The sequence below is a fragment of the Pavona decussata genome, unplaced genomic scaffold (genome assembly GCF_977016875.1).
Source record: "Pavona decussata unplaced genomic scaffold, jaPavDecu1.1 SCAFFOLD_221, whole genome shotgun sequence".
Taxonomy (NCBI): Eukaryota; Metazoa; Cnidaria; class Anthozoa; order Scleractinia; family Agariciidae; genus Pavona; species Pavona decussata.
The window spans coordinates 450,153-466,261 of NW_028145626.1; the positions used below are offsets into that span (position 1 = coordinate 450,153).

A 16,109-nucleotide genomic window follows, 5' to 3' on the forward strand; every position below is an offset into this window, starting at 1 on the left:
AATTGCTTCGATTTTTATGTTACTCCTTCGTTATTTCAAGACGAGCGGCCCATACAAGTGACACTTTTAAGTCGGTTTTACCCGCTCACAGGTCACCAGAATGAAAAAGTCACTTTAAAGGTAAAACAATTATCTAAACAAACTGAAACATGTCTTTCTACAAATGGTTTTAGTAGTCCTTTATTATGACAAAGTTTGGCGATTTTCGATTTTTCTATCTTGCATGGTCATAGGTGAAACTTCCTGGGGAAGTTTCACCTAAGGGAGTCACCGGCAATCAACACAACTTCCTGGGGACGTTTCACCAAGGGAGTCACCGGCAATCAACACAATATCGTTTTATTGTCGTTAGATTCATGATCAGGACGAAGTTGAAATTAGTAAACACTACATCTCTCACTGGTGCATCTAACCTGACTACTGAAATGTGAGTATCAAAAAATCCTGCTCCGTGCTTAAACGTTTTTTTTTTTTTTTTTTTTTTTTTTTTTTTTTTTTTTTTTTTTAATAGTGATGTTCTTTATTAATAGATATTCCAGTTTGGCACCGTGTCGAAATATCTGAACTTTTATAACTTTTTAAAACAATTTGTCTGGGAACAATTTGTTATGACAGGTCAGTTTTCAATTATTTTCATGTTGCAACGTCAACTGAATTATGGCAGGTACTTTTTGTTTCAGAAGTAGGATTATTCCTGTTTTGAATGAGCTAAAGTAATTTTTTTGCAGCACCCTGTAACATTAAAACTACGAGAAATTCAAAATGGCCGCAATTTGGAATTGTGACATAATTACACGTGATATGGCGTCGTATTTACTCATTGCACCCCTCTAAGAAACATATTTTGACGTTCCTATCGTTTTCTCAGGTGTCAATGCAATGTCATAGCCTGAATAGTCTATAGGCAACCCTCCCTCCCCCTCCCTCCCAACCTAACCGAGGCAGAGGACGAAAAAAAAAGCTCGGTTTAGATTGTTTAAAATGGAAGAATAAAGTGAGTAGTCTGGTAGAGATGTTTTATTCCGGATGTTTTAGGTGAAATCTCATTAATTTGAGTTGGAATAAATTAACGCTTATGACCTCATCGCCTGTTGTCTTGATCTCATGAATAAAATTCGGTGGATTCTCATTTACATGACATTAATTATAATAGGATGATGTCATGTTTTATTTTAACCTTACCAACCGGTTACCTTGCCAACTCTTTTTTGGCAAGGTTTTAAACAATGGGCAATCAACCGAGGAGAACTTTCAAATAATACTAATCCATCCCCATTTCTGGTATTAGAGTTAAAGCCAAACAAGAACAAGAGCATAAACTTCTACGTTTTGATCGCCAGATATTTTATTTTGATATGTAAAATGCGCTGTCTTTCTCCCAAAATAGAAAACTTTTTCCTTTTCCTCTCACATTACGACATAACAAAAACCTTTTCTTAATCCACATGTAAAGGTAAAGCCATGCAAACCTCTACCTTAATCTCTCTCTTTTTTCATTTATGTATATATATATAGTTTTTTTTTCCTTTTCTTTCTCTCTCTCTCTCTCTCTCTCTCTCTCTCTCTCTCTCTCTCTCTCTCTCTCTCTCTCTCTCTCTCCCTCTCTCTCTCTCTCTCTCTCCTATGTAATAGCTTTGCAAATAAAATATTAAAAACGCATTGTAAATAGAGCAATGTACTGTAAGTGATATACGTATTTGTATCTTAGTCGTGTTAGTACCCCATTGTGAGTAGTTTGTCTTGTTGTAGCAGAGTACTGTATTTTTTTTGTATTGTAATGTAAGTAATTCTGTTGCATTAAAAAATTAAAAAAAAAACCTTACCAACCGGTTATGATCCAGTTTGACAGGTTTATCGATGATGTCATGTTCCATTTTTATCTTATGGCCCTTATGGTCGGTATTACCGGTTTGGAAAGTTTTTGAAGTTAGTTTTGGATACATGACATCATAGTTTATTTTCATTGTCGTTAACAAGGAGTAACTAATCTGCGATCAATAACATCAAGAGTAATCGATGAGTAATCAATGGGTAATCAACTGATTATCATAATAAGGTCGATTATGTCTGATGTTGATGACTGTCCACCTTTACTTACGTTATTAAAGGTCAATGCGCTTTTGGCTTTCAGATCAGAGACTAAAACTCTTGCATAACCTCTCTTATTTCGTGGTCCTCTAAGCACTGATTATGCAAGCATTCAGTAACCCGATTTTAAAGTGGACATTTGCCCATGGGATAACCTTTAAACGTCTACTATTTAACAAAAACAATAGACAGCTTAAGTTTATACAAATTAAATTAAAACGTCAATTTAATTAAAACACACGACTACTGAATGCTTGCTATTAAAAAAAGACGCATTTCTTGAGAGACCTGAAAATAACTTATTGCCTTTAACTAGAGAATACAGAAAAAGATTATAAAACCGGAAACTTTGAATGAATAAAAGTAACTCACAGTTCTAAATCTGAATCGCGAAGTTTGCCTTCATGTGTTTATAATAGTCATGCCTATAGTCATGTTTATAATAGGCATGACTACTTCAAAAACCTTTCAAACCGGTGACTCCCGGCATGACGACCATAAGATAAAATAGAGTATGACATCATTGATAAAGTTATCAAACCAGATCATAACCTGTTGGTAAGGCTAAAATAAAACATGACATCATCCCATTATAATTAATGCCACGTTAATGAGAATCCACCGCATTTTATTCATGAAATCAAGACAGTAGGCGATGACGTCATCGGCTTTAATTTATTCTACCTCAAATTAATAAGATTCCACCTCAAAAATTCGGAATAAAACATCCCTACCAGACTTCTAAAGTGAGACAAGGCTTTCCTTTAAAGATTTAAAACTTTGGACGTAATGTTTTTCATCTTAATTTCATGGTTCAATGCGCCCGTTTAAAAGCAAATAGTTTTGTTTGTACCTTTTGCAGAAGCGTGGAAAATGGTCAAATAGGTACCATGAAATTCACTGGTGCGGATGGCATGGAGCGCTGCAAAATCCAGCTGTAAGTTTTAAACTAATTATTTTCTAAATATAGTATTGAGCAATTCTTAGCTTCATCGATATCGCCTAAGTTTTCTATTATTTATTTATTGCTGTTGCGATTTGTGTTGAAGTGGCCTGGGGAAAGGCGAATCAGAAGATATCAACCTTTCTAAAATGTCGTTTACAACGTTTGGGCAGAGAATAAAACAGGCTTTTGTGGCTGCTGGGTTTGGAGATACGTCACTTGGAGAATACAGACTCCTTCCATGCTCATCCGGCACGTTTTTGAAGTTGGAAATCCTTACCTGCCAAGAGTGCCCAGCAGGTGGGTCTCTTCTTGTATAGAAGTTCACGTTAAAATCACCATTTAGTGATTTGAGGCAGATGTTTCATAAAAAGTTCTCATCGGTGCAAGATTTACGGAAATAACCAGGACTGGATTAAAGCTGGCAAACAATTGGTTTATTATAACTGAACATTTTGCTTAGCATTTTATAACAAAAATTAGCGAGAAGGAATTTGACGTTATGACGACTTTTTGTCGCGATATATATATTCCGTTTACTTTGCATATTTATTGATAACGACAGACAGAGTCGTCTAAACTTCGGATTTTCTTATCGCTAACTTTCGTCTTAAGACAATTGAATAATTTTAAAAAAATGTTTTGTTCATGATTCGTTCATTCATTCATTCATTCATTCATTCATTCATTCATTCATTCATTCATTCATTCATTCATTCATTCATTCCTTCCTTCCTTCCTTCCTTCCTTCCTTCCTTCATTCATTCATTCGAAATAAACAGCTGATAATTGGTATTTATTTGGACTATCTAACTTCAACATCTTTTGCTGGCTACTCACCAGTATTACACCGTTAGATGTTTGTCCACTCCTTTGAATACTCTGTGTCCGGGTTATGACATGTGTTATAAACGTGCTCAGCAGAGTGACACATTAGAGACCTTTAGCAACTCAGATTTTTGCGACGGCTACGGCGACCGAAAGTCAGTTTTATTTCCGGTAGACGTTTCACGTTTTGACTGGCAGCCATCCCTTTCCGCGCGGACGCGGGAACAGCAAGGTTCCCGTTGTTTACAAAACGTAAGTACATTTTTTTCTTTTATACAGTAATTATTTTTCATTTCACCCTTATTTTGTTTCCGAAAGCTTTAACGCAAACTAGGCAACAGGGAATTAAAATTTAAGTTTACTTTTAGGCTAAATAATCGGTTAAATCTGTTCGTACTACTTTCAGGTCTACGGCATGGCTTGGAATGCGAACGAAGGCAAACAGCTTGTATTAAAGTAAGTTCATTCACGAGTAAGTTTACGCAAAATCTGGAAAAATAACTCGATAAATCCTATTTTTACGAAGATATATGACTTTCTAGATGAATTGTTGGTGTGGCTTTGAGTAACCTTGTGAGTATTACGACTTTCCACAATTTTGACCTCGTTACGATAACGAAAAGTGAAAATGATGTTGAGTAGAAAATCTCGGTGGTGTCAAGCAGCTTGCTAAAATTTTACTGAACTCAAGGCCTTGCAGAACGAAAGCTCAGCACTGACGGAACCCAAATGTACGGCGACAATAAATTTTGTTTCATCATTCCTGTTTTATTCTTTATATATAAAGAGCGCCGATGCAGTGGACCGACCAACACGACGTGGTGATGCTCAGAGGAATGATTGTCAGCGATGTATTTTCCTTCAAGAAAGGAAGCGTCAGCCGGGGAATGCGTGGGACTCGATAGCTGAAAAGTTAAATCGGATATTCGCCACAGTTTCGAATTAAAGATAAAAGAGGAGCTACAGAACGCTAAGAATTGTTTCGACGAAAATTCAAGTCCAAGAATAGAGAGGAGGAGGCAGCTAGTGGCATCGCTGTTTACATTCGGCTGAATCGATGTCATCGAGATTGAACGGGTCGCATTGCTGGTAACTAAAATCTGGGTTTTTGGATTAAATAGCGTCATAAAGAAGGACAAAATCAGTATCTGAAACGACATGGTTTACATAACCAAGTAAAATAAAAGTAATTCCCGTATGCTTTTTAATCAGTTCTGAGTTCATCTTTTAGGCCTTTGGGTTTTGCCCTCGAGTGATCAAGACGTTGCCGTGGCAAAAAGCTAAAGGTTTTCTATTTCGGCGGGTAAAACGCAGACTCCACCCCAGTCTTAATCGGTCACAGATGTTGCCGTCGCCTTGAAAAATCTAATGCTAAAGGTCCCTATTGTCTCACTGCGTACGGTCTCACCTAGCCCGGAAGACTAATGGGACATGGATAGCACTGAAAAGTGATGATAATTAAAAGAAAACAAACAAAAAACCCTGTTGAGCCGCATCGATTTTTATGGTCATTTCCTTGCCAAAATTCCATCCACGAATTCAGAAAAATAAATAAACAAATAAACAAATAGAGTTGAAGTCCACTTTATCACGATTACAGGACACGAAAAATAAATTTTAATTAGAACCAACCTTGATTTAGCAAAACGTTCGCTCAAAGGGATCCAGCTGAAAATTACTTTCAAAAAAGTGTTAAGATTGATATCTTTAAAACTTATGTTTATAAGTGTACAAAACAAAGGCTTCAAAATTTGATACTTAGAGAGGGCCAATTGGATGGATCAATCAGATAGGACAACGTGACCGATTGAAGTTATGACAAGTGAATTCTACAAGAAGTCTATAGCTTAGACTTCCGCTATCTCCAACAATCAAGGGAGACAATTTTTCGTTCCAGAAAAAACAGTTTGAGATAGCCAGTTGTAGCTTTACTCTCTAACAACAACAACAACAACAACTTTTATTTCCTCATGGTAATTAGCTTGTTATAAGTATATTCTTGTATAGTAAAAATTTAATTTGTTTTGAATAATTTTGAAGTAACGATTGAGGATGGAGGCCAAGTTAACCATCCGATTTTTTTAGTTGGCCTCCATGTTACGTAATGATGTTTAGAAATGAATGACAGGTGAGGAACCAAAAATGAAGAGATTTAAAATAAAAAGAACTAAAGGAATAAGTTACACTAATAAAAGAAGATTATCGCAAGAAAATGGTTTTATTCTCAGGACAGGGAGAGTTCAGTGTACTTTCTATAATCAGCCTAGTCAAATTATGGCATTCGGTATAACTAAAAGTGAATCATATGCATGTGCATTCGCAACCGGAAATACTCTCGATTTCCAAAATAAGGCATTTTCACTATCTCCACGAAAAGGAAGGGAACATTCGATTGTATTTTTCGATTGAATAAGAAACCTAGACAGTACGAGCGCTTCTAGAAAGGAAGTAAGAATTTTCATGTCCGCGCTAGATAAAAACTAAATAGTGGATTATTAACAGATATGACATGATCATAGAATCATGGTTAATAGGGCATCATAATTTGCCACCAACCAGAGGGGGAAAAATCACCGTGCTGTTTGAACCGTCATATTCTTACTTAGCAGACTGACAACCTGATATAAAACCACAAACGATTAAGGTTTCCTGTTCTTTACTAAAGACCTTGCAATTTTTCAAATATTTTTCATAAGATGGACGTATTTTTTTTAACTAAAAAAGATATGATGTTTTAAAATGTACAGATCTACCATAATGAAAGATTTTTAATTCTAGTGATGCTTGATTGTTATTGAAATTGAATCTACAAAATAATGAATACTATCCTGGAAAAACTTCATCTTAAAGGGATCACGCTATTTTTAGCAACACATTCGAAATCGAAAAGTCGCTATTCGGTTGACAGCAGCCAAGACATCATGACCAAAATTCCATAAAAAGACTATCAGAATGCCAAGAAACTATCCACAGATATTTTCACCGGCAGATGACCAAAATAAAAATGGGTTCAAATTTGAAAACGTCGGGCCGACGTTTTCAATTTTCGCCGTCGTAACGTACTAAAAATTGCCTGTACTATATTTTTGTTCAACCTTTTGTCTCACTGTTTATATTTCTTTAAATAAACGATTTTGAAATTAACTGTAACGCAGTGTTCAAAGTTTTAAATTTAGTGACTTTTTGCCCAAAATCATGATATCTCCCATGATACCGCCCCTTTAATTTATCTAGTGTGCTTCAGAAATCGCATTCTTGACTCCAGCATGTTATTTTTATATGAAACAACTTAACGCGCGCAAGCGTTATTTTTTTTCCTTACAGATTGAAGCGAATTTTTTCTAAATGCATTAATAAAAGTCAAATTATAAGGAAAAGAAAAGAGTCCTTTTAACTGCTTGTTTGGTTATACGAAAATGTCATGGCCGCTCAATAAGTATGGTGAGCTGCTCGTTTATCGCGTTCCACTTGTTTTACGTTCCCGCCATTTCCCTGCTTACCCTAGAAAGCATGGTTCAGGTTTAACATTTTTTTTTAACATTTTAGGAGGTTATTATTCGGACACTGAAGCCTTTGTCAGTGACAGTTGCTTACGATGCCCTAATGGAACTTTTGTTTCTGAGAACGATGCGCCTGGGAAGAGAGCTAGAGATTGCAGAGCCTGTCCACAAGGTAGTACCATTATCTTGCTAAAATGTCCATCGTGTTTAAAGGGATTAAAAATCTACAGCGTAACACAAGGCATGTAGTAACCTAACCCTGTCCTAGATGCGAAACCCTGGAAAGGTTTTGGGCGTTGTCCCTTCTTTCACTTATCCCTACGCATCGATGAAAAACCAAATGTGTCGCTGCAGAGTTTACTCATCCCTCGCCAAGATACTCAAACGTTGGTGCTTCCTTTTCTTTCGTTCTTCCTCTAAACAAACGCCATACTGTATATCCTAATGTGAAAGGACAATTTTCATTACGGGAAAAGATTGAAACGATTTGCAAACATGAGCAACTTTAACAAAAAAATAACAACTGAAAACAACAAGGAAAATTTACTTTTATAATCCCAGCTGGTAGGCTTTCAGTCCCGGCAGTACATATCAGTACACTAGTTATGAAATATTAATTTATACTGCGATAAATAACTCACCTCACATTTTTGAAAATTTAAGGTGGCTCCCAAACTCCTCCTATAACATCTTTTTTTAGTGAGTTTGCAAGAAGGTGCTTATTGGCATGCTGGTTACACTTCCATAGTAAAACGTTGGAATCATACAGCTCGTTTTTGTGTTATGCTAACCTAAGCTAAAACCAGGGATGTTTTTAACGGATATATTTTTGCTATGGTTACCTATTAAGTCGAAAAATTGACTGTTTTTGCACCATTTACTGATAAAGAATAGCAGTACTTATCGATCAAATTGTAACTGAAGAGAAAAGCTGCAAACCGTTATGAGCGACCTCAAAATCACTAATAGATACAGAGGCCAAAAAGCTATACATGCATAGATAAGCAGATTAAAAACTGTACTTTATTTTTCGTTAACAGGAACTGATTCTAGCTTATTTGCTGGATTTCGAGCTTGCAAATGCCTGCAGTCGTTTCATCGGACAGATCTGTTTGGGGAATGCAAACCATGTGCTGGTGATGGTTTAGAATGCGCTGATGACTTCGCAACTTTAAAGTCTGGTTTCTGGTGGAACTGGAAAAATGAGACACACAAACATCTCTATAAAGAATTCACAAGCAATGTCCTTAATGTTACCGCTGACGTTAATGCACACACGAATGGCTCGCTACCCAATCGGTCGTTAACTAAGTACCCACACGCCCTACCGAAACCTCATAGATGTCCTCGCCAAGAATCTTGTACTGGAGGTATAGATTCTAACTGCAGCACTGGATACAAAGGTCCGTTGTGTGAAGTATGCAGTGATGGCTACTACAAGCAATTTAAAAGCTGCGAACTGTGCCCAACAAAAAAATGGATGATCGGGCAGCTTTCTATTTCAGCTGCGATCATTATCATAATAATCACTATCGTGGTATGGTCAAGCAAAAAGAAAAGCAAAAAGAATGTCGGGCGTTCTTCAGTGGACATTGTTCTTGGGCGGCTCAAAATCGTTATTGGTTTTTACCAAGTAACGTTTGGACTGCTTGAAGCATTTGCATACGTTAAATGGCCCGACTCTCTTGCCCTCATCGGAACATATTCCCAGGCTTTGCAGTTAAACGTGTTCCAGATTGCGCCTGTTCACTGTCTCTTTCCAGAATTGAAAATTGATGCATTTGGAGATCTTTTTTCCATACTCACGCTAAACGCTTTAGTTATCATCCTGTCGATCTGTGTTTACGGAATCAGAAAGTTATACCTCAGATTGCATTCCACCTTGGATGACCAACAGAAAGCCCTGAAAATGTCTCAGACGAAAGAGTTGATTTACAGAAACGCTTTTTTCATCCTGTTTGTTACCTACCTCAGCACGTGTTTGAAAACAGCAGCCGTACTGCCTCTCGCTTGTCGTACGCTTTGCACTGATGATGAAAAGGACGATTGTACCAGATATTTAAAGGCGGACTTTGGCATAAACTGTGATAGTTCAAGATACAATCGTTTAGTTATCGTCGGATACGTTGCCGTTGGTTACGTGCTTTTCCTGCCAGCAGCTTCATTCCTCACTCTCTTCTTGTGTCAACGAAGGGCGCTGCAAACTACCCGAAACGACGACGAAGGTGAAAGTTGCGACGACGACAATGAAGCAAAAAGCGCTGAATTGCTCACGGGATTACGATTCCTGTTTGAAAATTACAGGCCTTCTGCATGGTACTGGGAACTTGTTGATACAATGCGCAAGGTTATCCTGACATCTGGTTTAATCCTAATCGGCAGTGAGAGCAGGTCCTATGCAGGAATCGCTTCCATCATTTCAGGTATCTATGCAATTGCCTTTGCCGTCAAAAAACCAATGGTAGATCCGTTCGATAACAGGTTAATGCTAACATCTTTAGCGGTCACTTTCATCAACTTGGGGATAGGAGCCGTGAGTAAGATTCCCAGTGAAAACATCCCTACATCTGTGGATCATTCCGTGGATAAAATCATGTTCGAGTTACTGGTGGTTGGAGCCAATGCTTCAGTGATCCTCCTTCTAATTGGTAAGTGCCTTTTTGTAAGTCATCTTTTTATCCAATTCAGCCTGGAAAGAGAGGGTGGGGAGGCTGATCTAGAATCAGCTCGTGACGTTTAAAGTACGAAAGCAAACACCACCAAACTTGCTGACTTTTCCTAAGATGTATCAGCCTACAATCTGGTATAACAGTAATTTTATCAAGTGGCTTGCTGTTACCATGCCGACAAGATATTGACAACACTGTCACCCATTATGCTTTGCACTCCTCGACAGGGAAATCTATTGTTCTCTCTTTTATAGAAATTCAAGGGTTTTTTTTTGTTTTTGTTTATTTATTTATTTATTTATTTATTTATTTGTTTAATTTTTACACGGTGGAATGAAATTCTGCTGCATCTTGCCTTATACAACACGTTCTGGGTTTAATTCACCATCAACACACTTTTAATTTACCAGTGAATTTGATTGATGGATTAATTCATCATTGGAACATCTTTTTTTTGATACCCGTGTGTAGACACGATGGCCCGTTGCTAGGCGACTTTCCTCTGCGACGCTGTTCTGGTCATGTGATGTACTTAGTTTCTAAGATGGCATCCGTAATAATAATTTATGTAGATATATTCGCCTGACTTTGTTCCAGGCCAATATCCTTATTGTTCGTTTGTCATTTGAATTTGCATAAATTATAACTCTTTCTCTGCATGAAAATCTCACGGGGAGGGGCTCAAGGCTGTTGTGTCTCCCGAGTGTCCCCTAGCTAGAGTACGGACATGGCGGAACACAGGCCAAGGAACGGAAGGAATAACTGGATTGGCTAAGCTGGTGGCTTTTGATCTACTTAGCTTCGAACCTATGGCTTTCCCGGTCTCCTTCAAGTACGAATCATTCAGGGGACCACACATTTCCAATTTTTTTCCGACCATTTCTTCTAAAAGCGAATCCATGTTTGTAATACCGTAATTCGGCTTGCTTTTTGCGCTTCTCACCGACTTAATCCAGCTTCTCTCAATGGAGAACTTTGTTTTAATCATTGAAGTATTCCAAAATGTTGATCCTCTCTCGGTAGCTCTGGGACGTGCCCTAAAATCAAGCATAGAACTTTCGTTCTTGTCACCCGCCAATCTCGTACTTAGAGTTCTCGGGCTCTTTGGCCAGCGCTTGGTCGCCAGGAGAGACTTTGGGGAACTGTTCCATGTTCCAGATTTTCAAGACACCCCAAATAAAACCCATTTAAAGGTTTTATTTTATGGCGTCATGGCTTGTTGTGTAAAGGGATGTAAAATGTTATTGTCTTAACCTGTACGAATTCGGTCATGCGATTTATTCAACCGAACGTTGTATTTAGGCGAACCCCTTGATGCCATTTCTTCTTGTGGTCTATGGCCATGAAAAATTAGGATACCCAGTATAACATGGTTTTAAGTATTCGATATTCATACAGATATTGAATAATATAAAACATTCCATAAATATTTGCATCGTGTCATGTATCGAGTGTTGAAAACACAAATACTATAATAATGCAAGTTGTACTGTTAATCTTTTTCGCACGTTGATGACAAATTTAGACCGTCAAACAACATTAAAGCCGTGGTTGACTAAGATCCTTTTTGGTCGCTTACTACAGGACGCTGGTTTTGTACTACGCGAGCGTAATATGCGCGCTCTCCCAGCACGAAAGCACCACACGCATGCAAAGCGATGCGAGCTCTCAACCACGCAAGCAAAGAAAAAAATGGCGGCTCTGGGAAAATCTATTTTCCCCGTATTTCGAGTAGGTTCCAGAGGTGTGCTAAGTAGCTAAATTATGTTTGGGCTTGAAAACTGATAAAACGTGTTTTCTAATGGTTGCTGGTCCTTGTCAGCCTTGAAGCCTTTGCAGAGCTGCGGAAAATCCCTAAACACGAAGGTAGCATGCGCTCACCTGTTGGAGCGCACGCGCACGCTGCAACCCGGGTTTTCCTTGAAACAAGCATGCACAATGGCTTTCCTACTGTAGATTGCGAAAACCATTTTTCTCTACAAATCTAGCCGTACAACCTACATTCAAATATTTGCTATACTTTAGAAAGTTTCAAATAAGGCAAAATTTCAAAATTTTGTCATTTGCCAAATTTCTACCTGACAGTGGTTGAGATTTTAAAGTAGGGTAGTACGGCCAGATTTAGAACCAGACAACTCTAAAAGGTGGAGTTCCCAGGCCCCCACTTAAGACTATTTTACACTTTTTGAACATGACAAATTTTATTTCTGAATCAAAAGTATCTCAATTGTATTTATTGTGCTAAAAAAACTTACAAAACAACTCCTCCTAGCGTTCTTCTTAAGTTTGATTCAAGGTCTTCTTCCACACCAGAAAACTGAAGTAAGCCACCTCAAGTCTGTTCAGTCCAGTCCTTCGCATTTCGCGTGCCTGACTATAAATACGGCAAATACAATTTTTCTTTCTTACCTTTACGGATGCATACTATCTCTTCTTTGAAACAAACGATATATGTGACGGCATTCTGTTAAGCCATTTCTCATTGGCTGATCCGACAGCGCCGGATATCATCCAAACATTTCCAAATAACTTTCAAGTGATTCCAATCTCTTCTGAGACTTAACGAACACTGGACATCATCATCTAACGATCACAAGACCTCTAGACAAAACTAAGGAGCTACAGCCATCATCATTAGCCTCTTATTCCCTAGGTATTAACTACACTGTAACTGGGTAATTGTTTCCCAATAAAAATCTACAATGGCTATACTCAAACAAAGGTTAGGTATCTCAAACAGGTAACATTTGGTGAACGTTTCATAGCTATCAGGTAAAAAAAAATAAACTTTGCCACTTCTCAGCGGACAGTTCAAATTTTGGCCAATCCTCAGCTACTGTGATTTCAAAAGGTAACACAAATCTCCCTGGGACATGATGTATCTAAGGAATAGGCCTTTTGCAACAGATGATCACGTGTCCAAAAATTAGCAAACTTGCCAATAGCTACAGCTATATGAATTACAGAAATGCAAAGAGCATGTTTTTGCTAGCTAGAACACCAATTTTCAGACCAATAACCTTTAAGGCTGAGATTTCAGGACGATTTGAATGTTGGAAAAATTGTACGGTTTTGTATGGAAACAAGAAAGGCTTGCTATCCAGTCACGTTTTCAATAGCTAATCGCACAGAAAGAAAGAGGGTGACAAACTTAGCCGGAATATACATTTTCAGACCAACAAAATGAAAGCGAAAGATTTTGTGCCAGTTTAAAAATTGGAAAATTTACATTTACATTTACATTTACATGTTATTAGGTCGGTAAAATCCTGATCAGATATCACACCAACCGTAAAAATAAATAAAATCAGCAAATGAATAAAAAACAGATATATCAATATATAAAATAATGATATAAAAGTCAGATAAAGAAAACTATATAAACTACATACTAATTCTTAAGAAAAGCTAACAACTTGTGTTTAAATATTTCTAAAGAGCTTGACGAAACAATGGCCTCTGGGAGGCAGTTCCAGTCTGTTATAGTTTTGGGAAGAACGAAAACTTAAAAACGTCTTTATTTGCATATGGCACGCGAAATTTAAATTGATGGCTTCCCCTCCTGCGACTCTCGGAGTGTTGAAGGATTTGTATGGAAAAGCACTGATTTGTAGGGAAAAGCACTGAAGCGTGACTGGATGGCAAGCTGGCTTTTTCTCACACAAATCCTTCTAATTTTGAACGTCCATAAAAATTTCTCTTTCGAAGATATAAGCCTGACAATTCCCATGCCAGGTTATTTTCTTTTTTACGCTCTTTTCAGTTTTGATAAAATTATTCGCTAAAAATAGGTAAATCATTGTGTTTAAGAGAAGTAGGTAACGTGATCAACTGTTGCAAAAGGCCTATTTGAGAGTTTCCGTATTTCATTAATGTCTAAATAACGAATACGAGGAAAAAAAGAGAAGCAGACCAACGAATATTGCATAGACCTTTTTCATTAATGGCGGCCGATTTATTATTCTTTTCAAATATGTTAATAGGCCTTACCAACCTCGTTTAAAAGTAAAAATTCTACTGAATTTTGCCTATGCTAGCCAGCCTATTAAGGTTAATTTCCATGAAAATAAATTAATAATTTATCGGCTGCCATTTTTGGAAAAGGTATAAGTAAAAGCGCTCAATACCCAATGAGGCAGGTTCAAAAGTGCCGAATTCCTAATTTCCCAATCCTAGAAAGAGATACTTTAACTGTCCCATTGAAATTTAAGTAAATTGGTTTATTTTGTCTTTTCAGTCCAGTACATTATCTACATTTATCGTTACGTCAAAGAATGGCGCAAAAATCCAAAATGGTCCCTATCTTGTTGCCTCGCCCTGTTGTTACCTTTGAATGAACTTCAGGGCGAAATTCGAGGATTGGCTGCGGCTAACGTTCTTAAGCAACAACTTCAGACAGGTAGAATTGAGATGCCGTCCATGACAACCGCCATAAAAGACAGCGGCGTGGTCAACTTCACCCTCAAAGAAGAGAAAGAATCAACTGAGAATCCTTCAAGGAAAGAAGATGAAGAACGGCCCGGCAACTTCGAATCCCACACTGATGTGACCGTCGTCACTATCCACACCGCCAAACCAACAAAATCATACGATACTAAACTTTGAGTAAATGATACGCAACCAACGTTCTAACTGTTTTGTTGTGGTAGTGATTGTGTTTGTTTTTTGTTTGTTTGTTATTTTTATTTTGTTTTCTTTTACTTTTTTTATGTTCTTTTCTATTCACTGGCGCAAAAAGAAACGTAGCCTTCACTTTTTAAATATAATTTATAGGATAGAAGTGTAAAGCGTGATCCAGGCGTCACTCCACTCTGAAATAATTGTATGATTTAAGAGCGAATGTCTGGAAATATCAAGCAACCGACGGTCACGGCCAAAATTTAGTTTTTGCTAAGATTTGGTTTGTTGATGGGTTTTACCGTCTAAACAAATGTGATGTTGTTTGTTTTTCGAAATACCGCCTAAATTTTGAAAAAAAAGTCGAAAATCTGTTTAGGCTGATGACGGCTTCAATTACACACAAAATCGTAGCCAAATTGGTAGCTCCCAAAATGTCTACCGCATGCGAACAGGGAATAAAGTTATTGAAACTCTCTTGTAATGTATTGATTAAAGAGACCTTTTGTAAGTATTTTGCAGCAAAATTGAGTCCTGATAATGATCTGGGATGGAATCATTCAAAATTAAAAATTCATCTTGTACTATCGGCCGTGCAAAATGGGATTTTACTCTGGAAACGCTACGAGGATTTTAACAATGTGGCACATGCTTGCTCTGTCTATAATTCCACCTGCATGGACACAACATGTTATTCTAAAACTTGTGTCAAATTTGTCTTGGGTAATTGTATCTACGCTTCGTACGGCCGAGGTAAAGTTGAATAAAATCTCCTAATTACCATGGCCTTGAGTAAACAACTTCGCTATTGACACGTTTCTGTTTTTGGTCAGCAATTTTCCCACCGCCGTGAACTTAATGAACACAATTACAAAAGATAGAAAAAAAAAAACGACCGTCTACCTTTGTTTAGGGTCTTTGCAAAACATCTTGTGCGTTTGTAGGAATATTGAAGAAAAATGAGCTGTGGCGAGTGTCGACCTGCATTTATGGCAACGTGAAATTCAATCCTCGCCAAAGTCGGTCTCTTTATACAAATTGACAGCTGAAGATCTCTTCTCAATAATTCAAGAAAAACTACCGGTTTTATTGAAAGTTTTCTCAAGTCTACCTCGTCGTTCCCCCCTCCCTTTTTTTTTTTTGTGTGTGTGTTATGAATGAAACAAATGGTATTCCCACGGAAAATTATTTTATTGCGTGACACACTCAACACCGTGACAGCAATATGCGAACAATTATTAATTGCATCTAACTTTTAATGAGGAGAGAAAAATGCCGGCAAATAATTTTTTCTGGTTCATTTATCTACTAACATGATTATTTTATATTTGCGATGAGAGTAAAAGAAAAGAAAAACAAACAATAAACAAAGCAATTTCCTATGGATTCGCCGCCGGGATTTGGAGGTTTGTCCTATGAATGCAAGTTCACAAGTTTGCAAGCTTCATTTTTGTTGGCAGGTTT

The 16,109-nt window shown here is 37.5% G+C and overlaps 1 protein-coding gene across 1 annotated transcript; it reads left to right on the forward strand.

Annotated features, from left to right (window-relative positions):
* Positions 1-2,973: 2,973 nt before the first annotated feature.
* On the forward strand, positions 2,974-14,854 carry LOC146459289 (uncharacterized). The gene is made up of 5 exons (XM_085089694.1): positions 2,974-3,025; positions 3,138-3,331; positions 7,406-7,531; positions 8,400-10,007; positions 14,266-14,854. Exons 1-5 carry the CDS (start codon positions 2,979-2,981, stop codon positions 14,631-14,633), a joined length of 2,343 nt encoding a protein of 780 aa, XP_084945820.1. The 5' UTR covers positions 2,974-2,978; the 3' UTR covers positions 14,634-14,854.
* The last annotated feature ends 1,255 nt before the right edge of the window (positions 14,855-16,109 follow it).

Excerpts from the sequence above, each read along its gene's own strand:
- LOC146459289 (XM_085089694.1), top strand. The coding sequence starts at position 2,979 with ATGAAATTCACTGGTGCGGATGGCATGGAGCGCTGCAAAATCCAGCT. Across the intron at positions 3,332-7,405 it reads CTGCCAAGAGTGCCCAGCAG|GAGGTTATTATTCGGACACT; the intron begins GTGGGTCTCTTC and ends TTAACATTTTAG. Across the intron at positions 7,532-8,399 it reads TTGCAGAGCCTGTCCACAAG|GAACTGATTCTAGCTTATTT; the intron begins GTAGTACCATTA and ends TTTCGTTAACAG.